This window comes from Cyprinodon tularosa, unplaced genomic scaffold (genome assembly GCF_016077235.1).
Source record: "Cyprinodon tularosa strain WSP-4 unplaced genomic scaffold, ASM1607723v1 ctg650, whole genome shotgun sequence".
NCBI lineage: Eukaryota > Metazoa > Chordata > Actinopteri > Cyprinodontiformes > Cyprinodontidae > Cyprinodon > Cyprinodon tularosa.
The window spans coordinates 147,884-158,064 of record NW_024039397.1 but is presented as its reverse complement, the minus strand read 5'-3'; the positions used below and the strand labels follow the sequence as shown (position 1 = coordinate 158,064).

At 42.0% G+C, this 10,181-nt stretch overlaps 1 protein-coding gene across 1 annotated transcript in view; it reads right to left on the bottom strand.

The window, feature by feature from the left end:
- Positions 1-6,041: 6,041 nt before the first annotated feature.
- The window catches only part of pkib (protein kinase (cAMP-dependent, catalytic) inhibitor beta), a 56,562-nt gene continuing 52,422 nt past the window's right edge, over positions 6,042-10,181 (bottom strand). Inside the window, exon 3 of the mRNA XM_038308952.1 lies at positions 6,042-7,177. Within this exon, the coding sequence (XP_038164880.1) occupies positions 7,095-7,177 (83 nt within the window). The 3' untranslated portion in view covers positions 6,042-7,094. The remainder of the gene's footprint in view (positions 7,178-10,181) is intronic.

Here is a 10,181-nt window from a genome sequence, read left to right as displayed (position 1 = left end):
TTGTGCACTGGTGCACAGTCATGTTGGAAGAGGAAGGGGCCAGCTCCAAACTGTTCCCACAAAGTTGGGAGCATGGAATTGTCCAAAATGTCTTGGTATGCTGAAGCATTCAGAGTTCCTTTCACTGGAACTAAGGGGCCAAGCCCAGCTCCTGAAAAACAACCCCACACCATAATCCCCCCTCCACCAAACTTTACACTTGGCACAATGCAGTCAGACAAGTACCGTTCTCCTGGCAACCGCCAAACCCAGACCCGTCCATCAGATTGCCAGATGGAGAAGCGCGATTCGTCACTCCAGAGAACGCGTCTCCACTGCTCTAGAGTCCAGTGGCGGCGTGCTTTACACCACCGCATCCGACGCTTTGCATTGCACTTGGTGATGTATGGCTTGGATGCAGCTGCTCGACCATGGAAACCCATTCCATGAAGCTCTCTGCGCACTGTTCTTGAGCTAATCTGAAGGCCACATGAAGTTTGGAGGTCTGTAGTGATTGACTCTGCAGAAAGTTGGCGACCTCTTCGCACTATGCGCTTCAGCATCCGCTGACCCCGCTCCGTCAGTTTACGTGGCCTACCACTTCGTGGCTGAGTTGCTGTCGTTCCCAAACACTTCCATTTTCTTATAATACAGCTGACAGTTGACTGTGGAATATTTAGGAGCGAGGAAATTTCACGACTGGATTTGTTGCACAGGTGGCATCCTATCACAGTTCCACGCTGGAATTCACTGAGCTCCTGAGAGCGACCCATTCTTTCACAAATGTTTGTAAAAACAGTCTGCATGCCTAGGTGCTTGAATTTATACACCTGTGGCCATGGAAGTGATTGGAACACCTGATTCCAATAATTTGGATGGGTGAGCAAATACTTTTGGCAATATAGTGTATGTATATATATATAGCTGTGAGAAAACAGTTAGTATATATACACTCACAAGTCACTTTATTAGGTACCCCATGCTAGTAACAGGTTGGACCCCCTTTTGCCTTCAGAACTGCCTCAATTCTTGGTGGCATAGATTCAACAAGGTGCTGGAAGCATTCCTCAGGGAGTTTGGTCCATATTGACATGATGGCATCACACAGTTGCCGCAGATTTGTCGGCTGCACATCCATGATGCGAATCTCCCATTCCACCACATCCCAAAGATGCTCTATTGGATTGAGATCTGGTGACTGTGGAGGCCATTTGAGTACAGTGAACTCATTGTCATGTTCAAGAAACCAGTCTGAGATGATTCCAGCTTTATGACATGGCGCATTATCCTGCTAAAAGTAGCCATCAGAAGTTGGGTACATTGTGGTCATAAAGGGATGGACATGGTCAGCAACAATACTCAGGTAGGCTGTGGCGTTGCAACGATGCTCAATTGGTACCAAGGGGCCCAAAGAGTGCCAAGAAAATATTCCCCACACCATGACACCACCACCACCAGCCTGAACCGTTGATACAAGACAGGATGGATCCATGCTTTCATGTTATAGACGCCAAATTCTGACCCTACCATCCGAATGTCGCAGCAGAAATCGAGACTCATCAGACCAGGCAACGTTTTTCCAATCTTCTTTTGTCCAATTTCGATGAGCTTGTGCAAATTGTAGCCTCAGTTTCCTGTTCTTAGCTGAAAGGAGTGGCACCCGGTGTGGTCTTCTGCTGCTGTAGCCCATCTGCCTCAAAGTTCGACGTACTGTGCGTTCAGAGATGCTCTTCTGCCCACCTTGGTTGTAACGGGTGGTTATTTGAGTCACTGTTGCCCTTCTATCAGCTCGAACCAGTCTGGCCATTTTCCTCTGATCTCTGGCATCAACAAGGCATTTCCGCCCACAGAACTGCCGCTCACTGGATGTTTTTTCTTTTTCGGACCATTCTCTGTAAACCCTAGAGATGGTTGTGCGTGAAAATCCCAGTAGATCAGCAGTTTCTGAAATACTCAGACCAGCCCTTCTGGCACCAACAATCATGCCACGTTCAAAGTCACTCAAATCACCTTTCTTCCCCATACTGATGCTCGGTTTGAACTGCAGGAGATTGTCTTGACCATGTCTACATGCCTAAATGCACTGAGTTACCGCCATGTGATTGGCTGCTTAGAAATTAAGTGTTAACGAGCAGTTGGACAGGTGTACCTAATAAAGTGGCCGGTGAGTGTGCACACACACATATATATATATATATATATATATATATATATATATATATATATATATATATATATATATATATATATATATATATATATATATATATATATATATATGTATATATATATATACAGTTTTTTTTTATGTATGTATATATGTATATATACTAACTGTTTTCTCACCCCTCGTGGGGTGGTATGTGTCATCCTCAAGCTCAGGTCCTCTACCAGAGGCCTGGAAGTTTGAGGGTTCTGCGCAGTATCTTAGCTGTTCCTAGGACTGCGACCTCTGCTGTTTTACCTGGAATCTGCTGTAGCCATTCTCCCAGTTTGGGGGTCACAGCCCCCAGTGCTCCAATTACCACTGGCACCACTGCTGCTCTCACTTTCCACATCTTTTCTAGCTCCTCCTTCAGTCCTTGGTATTTCTCAAGCTTCTCGTGTTCTTTCTTCTTGATGTTGCTGTCGCTTGGGATTGCCACATCTATCACTACTGCCTTCTTCTGCAGTTTGTCGATCAACACGATGTCTGGTTGGTTAGCCATCACCTGTTTGTCAGTCTGGATCTTGAAGTCCCATAGGATCTTAGCTCGGTCATTCTCAACTACCTTAGGAGGTGTCTTCCATTTTGACCTTGGGACTTCCAGCCCATACTCATCATGGCAGATGTTCCTGTACACTATGACAGCTACCTGGTTGTGGCGTTCCATGTATGCACTTCCTGCCTGCATTTTACACCCTGCTGTTATGTGCTGTATTGTTTCAGAGGCATCTTTGCACAGTCTGCATCGGGGGTCCTGCCTGGTGTGGTAGACCCTGGCCTCTATTGATCTTGTACTGAGTGCCTGTTCTTGTGCTGCCATGATTAGTGCCTCTGTGCTGTCCTTCAGTCCAGCCTTTTCCAGCCACTGGTAGGATTTTTTGATATCAGCCACTTCTTCTATTTGTCTGTGGTACACGCCGTGCATGTCCTTCCATGATGGTTCTTCTTCCTCTTTCTTGTCCTCACTTTCAGTTTTCTCCTGCCTGAGGTATTCGCCAAGCCATTTGTCTTTGGGGGCCATCTTCCTGATGTACTCCTGGATCCTAGTGGTTTCATCCTGGACAGTGGTCTTGACACTCACTAGCCCTCGGCCTCCCTCGCTACGCTTGGTGTACAGTCTCAGAGTGCTGGATTTGGGGTGGAACCTTCCATGCATTGTGAGGAGCTTTCTTGTCTTGATGTCAGTAGCCTCTATCTCCTCTTTTGGCCAGTTTATTATTCCAGCGGGGTATCTGATGACTGGTAGGGCATATGTGTTGATGGCATATATATATATATATATACTGCAACAGTGTAGAGTTGTGTTTTGCTGACAATAAAAAAACATTTCAATAAAAAAAGGCTTCACATCTGGTTGACCTGTAGTTTTTTAACAACATGTGAAGCCAATTAAATATGTGTTTGTTTGTTAAACACATAGTGATACTAAATAAAATGGTTTTATCAGATAAAAAGTGGCTTTAATAACAGCTTTACCTAAAACTGAGCTGACATAAACCTTTTGGAAGCATCTTCGAAAGCATTGTGATCATGAAAGTTTGGACATGGTGAGCACCACTGAAAGGAAAATCAGTTGGTCCCCAGGGGCGGAAAAAAATGAGCTTTTAAGTTGTCAATTGCACATTTGACTCCCGCTGTGTTAATGTTGCATTGTTGAGTGTCTGAAGTGTTATGTAATACTCCTCAACTTTGTCTTTGTCCAGTTATGACTCCCCCCCCAAAAAATTGTACATTTCATTTAATGTCCAATTTTGGAGACTCTGTGTCAATTACACCTTTTTGTTCTTGTTCTTCTGACGGGTTTCCAGTGTAACACCTTCTGCTGTATCCAGTCTGCCTTAAAGTTTCGGGGAAATCTTATTTAAATGTCTAATTCTTCTGGCTTAAACATGTTTCTATTTAAAAATAAAATGCTTAAAATACTTAAGATCTGTGGGGGGTTTTTCTCGTTATCTTACATAGGCCAGTTAGTTTTACGTCAGCCTGAACACCTAAATTCGGCCAATCATATATCAACGTTCATCTGTCAGTAAATTTTTTCGGTCATAGAATCTTGATTCATATGTTGCAGCTAATATACGCAATGATTGAAATAAGAAATAAGAATCCTTTCCTTTCCCATAGAGTTCCGTCCCAGTGTTCGCGGGGATGGACGTCTGTGTCTTCAGCAGGCGTAGAGCTAACAGAACTGGCAGCGTTGCGAGGCAAGGGCTCAAACGTGTACGGCTGGAAGCCTTCTACACCAAACCAAGCTTCTGCCGCCCTGGCGTCCTCTTCCACAACATCTTCGTCCCCGCTTTCCTCCTCTAAATAAAAAATGGATGATGGAGGAGACTCATCCATGACCTCCGACACTAAACTCTCCTCCTATTGCATGTTTCCGCTGTCCATAGCGTTCCTTGACAGTGTCGTTTCTAAGTCACCAATTTAGTGCTACTTGGTCCCAATGGAATTTCCCATTGGGAACCTACCAGCACTAAGTTGCTAACTGGTTAGCAAGATGCTTCCAAAAAACCGGCTGCAATCAGACTTGCTTGCAAACTTTCTGCCACAACAATCCCGCCCTATTTATAATCGACCAATCACATTCACTTTATTCACTCATGTAAAGTCGGGCACCACTCGGTTGTTTACATTTACTCAGTTGCTTATTCTATGACCCTACTCTGTAAACGCAACAGATCACTGTGGTGGAAATAGTCAATCAGCAGTTGGTGCCAAATAAGTTTGTCAAATTCATAATTTGAAGCTCTCTCTGATCTTTTGCATGTTATTTTTACTATATAAATACATTTGAGTTCTAAATGTTTCTGTTAATTTCATTTTTTTAGTTTTTCTCATGTAAATTCAACATAAATGCATTTTAAAGACACTTTATTGTATATACCTAAATGTTTTATTCACTTTGATCAAATCATATATGTGACCTACAACGCAAGAGAGATAATAATGATACAAATGCAAGAGAGACAACAATGATTAAATTATAAGCTTTATTACAAAGGAAGGTTTAAGTCTCAAAATTTGACTTTTAAGAAAATAGAAGGAGCTGGTTTTATAGTAAAGGAGTTAAAGATCTGCCTCTCATTCTAATTTTAGAACTTTTAAATGTGATGGTTTTTCTTGACTCAGAAAGCAAAGCTTTTATTTTAAATAGTGACAAAACTCAATTTATGACTGACTATTAACAGTCGAATGAGGGGATTGGGAAGCTATCATTGTGACTTGTGTTGGAGCAGAAAAAGAAACACAAAACAGGAAAGATGTTGGGAAAAAGACATATATAGTGAAACCACAGAAAAAGTGCTTTAAATACTAAACGTCGTGGGTACTTCAACGCTGTCAGAAATCAGAGGATAAAAGAGGATTTGCAAAGCTATAAAATCCCACCGTACAAATGGCTTTCCACACAGAGGAATATGTAAAGCTTGTGAGTTTAATATGGCAATTTTCACAACCAGATAGAATCAACATTATAGATTCAGGCCAGCTAAGTGAAACATCTGCACCACTGAAGAGATCAGGACACTAGAAAATACACCCCTAATCTATGGTGTGGGTCAGACGGCTTTATGAAAACAATCATGTTGGGATTACAGCTTCTGAAAAAGAGCAACGCACAAGGTTTTCACTTGTTGCAATCGTGAGATCACATCCATACAAAGACAGTCACCGACAACATTTATCCAATAGAGACAATTTCAAAACAGCATTTCTTTGTAGGTAAGTTATGCAGGTACAGTCTGGTAACCACAAAGTATGACATGTGAGTTATACTTCAGTACACTTTATATACAGTACAAGAGCACTGAGCGGTTAACTGACGTGGCAGGACTCTGTCTGTTCTAGCACAGCCAATTCACAGCTCCACTTCGGTGTTGATGAACACAGGCAGACTCTCCTCTGGGTGGCGAGGCAGAAGTCAGGCGTGCTCCCAGTGTGAAATGTTTGTACAGGGATATGCTTTAGTCGAGACAAAATGAGCAGCTTTACAGAACAGGTGTCCTAACAGTAGTGAAGATGGAGCTCTAGTTACATCTGAGGAAATATTAGTACCCCATAGTTAGAAGATAACAGTACTTTATAGCTTAACCACCTCTAGGCACAAACTTTCAGAAATTTAGAAAAGTCAGCAGCCATCATCAAAACTATAAAGAAATGTAAATAACTTAAACTATCAGCTATGTCATAAAACGCTATTGGGCATAACTGGCAACAGAACACTGTTCTGTAGAGGAATGTCTCAAAGTGTGGAAACCACACTATTTGCTCCAATTAATTAAACAGCAAAAATGTATGAAAAAAATGAACAGTCTAACTGGAAGAACTTAACAACTATAGCACAGCCTAGCCTTAGATTTGAATACATATAGACACAATTTCAGATTTAGAGTTAAAGCTAGACCAGAAAAATTTCATAATTCACTGAAGTTATGTATTAGTTTGTGCCAATGGGGTAAAAAGTTTCCAACCTGTAGACTGTAGTGAAAAGGGAAAAAAAAGCAAAAGCAGGAAAAATTATATCTACGAGTTCCTTGATTTAAATAAAACATAGAAAAATAGTAATGTACAGAGGGCAATCTTTTACAATCCCTTTTATTAACCGCATTGTCTTCTCAGTGGTTGTTTGCACCACCTTTGCACAGATAAACACCAACAGACTCAGAGTGTCATCAGAATCTTCTCATATAGTGCAAAGTGTTGAACAGTCTTAAGCTCCAGTCTTCAGTCCTCTCTTGGGTTCCTCTCCCCCCGTGTCTGTCTCTCCCGCTGAGCTACTGCTGCTCCACAATGAAGGAGATGCAGACAAACTCTGCTCATTCTTCCACAGGTCGTTCCCTGCCTTGCTTCTTCCCCATTTTTTAAGTTGATCTCTGCATTGTCTTCAGGGAGTTAAACAAGCAAGGTTCTACGATCCATTTTTCTCCTCTGAGCTCTCTGGTGGTGCGGGAGGCCCCTCTGCCGTGGGTGACTGAGCTCCTCCAGGGCCATCTACAAGATTGAAACTTGGTTTTACAAGCAGAATACAGTTACCTTACAAATTAAAGAGCTACTAATCCGAATGCCACACAGTAAAATGTTAAGTTATTTATATTTAAGCTAAAAAAAGGGATTACTAGTTAAAATCACGATCTGAAATTAATAATTCCAAGCAGTAAAAGACTGCTTTCACAATTGTCTTATAATCTTAAACCCTTTAAAATAAATGTAACCATAAAAAGAAAAGAATTCAATTCAGTTTCAATTCAGTTTATTTATATAGTACCAATTCACAACACATGTCATCTCAAGGCACTTTCCAGTTCACCAGATCATCCAGTCAAATTGATTCAAAGTTTTCTATCTAAGGAAAACCAGCTGATTGCATCGTCTTATTGACTCTTCAGCAATCCCTCACACTAAGCATGATTGCAGTGACAGTGATGAGGAAAAACTTCCTTTTAACAGGAAGAAACCTCCAGCTGAACCAGGCTCAGTGTGAGCGGCTATCTGCTGAGGCCCACTGGGGTTCAAGGAGAGAGACGCAGAGCTACAAAAAGCAACTTTAAAGAAGGTAATCTTGTTATTTAAGAAGATGGCGGAAAATGTACACTCACAACACATATCAATAAATGTACCAAAAGCATCTCTGTATTATCATCTGTATTAAGGTAATCAGGGTTACTGGGATTTTCTAATAGAGTTTCTGTTTTTTAGGAGTAAAAATATGACAGGACACAAAGGTCTATTACTTTAAGTCCAGATACCCGCACTACAGTGTGTCTTTAGTCGAAGTGTAGGTGCAATATACACATGCAGCAATGAATTGTGGGTAATAAACTCTGGCATTAGCTTAGATGCGTTCTTGGCCAAGTTGGACCTCAATTACATCTAAATTGGTTCATTTAATATCCCGATGATACAAAAGAAAACATTTGAGTGCAAAATTGTTTATCTGACTTGCAAATTCAGGTTGGAACGAATCTTTTCTCTTCAGTTACTTCTGACTGGAAACAATGTCAGAATTTAGGAGGGGCCAAGCTAGAGTCACAGCCTTCATCTGATAAAGAAACCATCAAAGATACATCTGGCAGGAGTTGGATATGTCATAAAAAAGAAAAGAGAAAGAGAACTTGTTTTATTCATTAAATCTACATTTTTCATCTTTCTTTTAGAAAAGACAGCTTTTCCTTTGAGAAAATTATTAAAACGTTTATGTGAATAATGTGTGGCCAGTACTGTGTGGTCCAGTTAGTATGGAAATGTCTATCTAAATCTAAATGATAGGTCAAGTCATTTCCAGTTGTAAACCTTAGAACAACCTATCAGATGAGTTGAAAGGAGAGTTTACCTGAGGAGCAAAGACTCTAGGCAATCTACAAAGGAATGGTCAACCACTTCTTTCTCTGCAAGCTCTAGTTTTGTGAAATGTCTTAGGAGACGTCCAATTACTGTCCTGCTGGCAAGAGAAACTGGTTCAAAGTATTGGTAGCAGGGCTGACAATAAATGTGCTACTACTACCTTAATGAATATCAATATTGCAAATTGTTTGGTGTCTCAGTTGTAGAGCCAGCTAGTTAGCTATTAGTCCTCGACATAGTTGTAAAGGGGGTTCCACTCCAGCCTTAGGATCACTGCTGCATACTATTCACCCCCATGCCAGCTTTCATAAAAAAGGTCTGTCAGGAATCCAGTTTGTGTGGTCTGTTTTGTGTCTGTCTCTCCCTCCACCACCAGGTGGCGCCCTGTTATTGTTGGTCCTCCCTGCACACCTGCTGCGGAGGAGTACTTAAGCAGTGGACTGTCACTACCTCGACGCCAGAGTGTTTGCCAGTTTTGGGTAGTCTAGCCATGCTTAGATTAGCTGAGTCTAACCTGAGTCTTTGTTTCACTGAGTCAAACTGAGTCTTAACAAAGTCAAAACGAACACAAAACGCTAATATTTTCCAGAACGTTTGACATAAAGACGGAGATGTAAAATAAATGTGATCGTCCACACAAATGCATGAAAACACTGCAAAATGTATGCCAGGCCTGTAAGTGGCGCTGTGGTGCCAAAGCAAAAATAGGCGACGAAATGTTGGGCATGTGCACTAATATTTATACATGGTTGCCCTGCGGGTCCATTTTCGTGGTTCAGTCAAATTCAGGTGCTGACCTATGTTGTCGATATTGCTCTGTTCTTCCTGGAGATATTCCAGAAGAAGAAGATTCTGTTGTAAGCCCGACAGCAGGGTGAGTAGCATGAGCAGCAACCATTCAACACAGTACGGCGTTATTGTTGTTGTGATACTGTGTCGCGCATGCGTGTTTAGAGGCGACGCTATGACGCATGCGTGTAAAAAAAAAAAATGCGGTTAGAGCTTGAAGATGGAAACGCGAAAACGGCGTTTCAAAATCTTCCCACTCTGAAGGCTTAATAAAAAAAGATTGTTTACAGACCCCCGAAACGCCGGCTTCGTATGGATGAGAGGCTGGTCTGGTGAAAAATTTGTGCGTTTAGGCCAGGGTTTGTCTTCGTGTGGACGGGGCCTTAGTTTCTCTGAGTCCAACCTTGTTTTTGTCTTTGCCTTGGGCAGGAAGTCCTCCTGCATACTAGAAGTTTGGTCTTCTTCCCCTGGAAGGATCGTTTTCTGAGCTCACACTGAGTCCCTCACGGTCAAGTCCCTCACGGAAATCCAAGTGACAGTCCGCTCCAGTGCTCCTCGGGGTCCAAAGATATCTACCTGTCCACTCTTCAACATGTCCCCTCTTCTCTGGATCAACCCACACAGACTAGATGCAAAGTGAGATAAGAACCCCCCCCAAAACGTGAGTCCCTCACTAGCATTTTACTTACGGGATTCAAGATTCCCACGGTCCCTGAGCTAACCGTTTTGATATCCCCTCTAGACTTCCTAGTTCCTGTTCACCAGATCATACCCCCCTTCTACCCTTACCTCAATAAACCTGTTAAAGCTTTGCCTTGCTCTCTGAGTGGTTCTCTGCATTTTGGGTCGGACCTCTAAAACATCA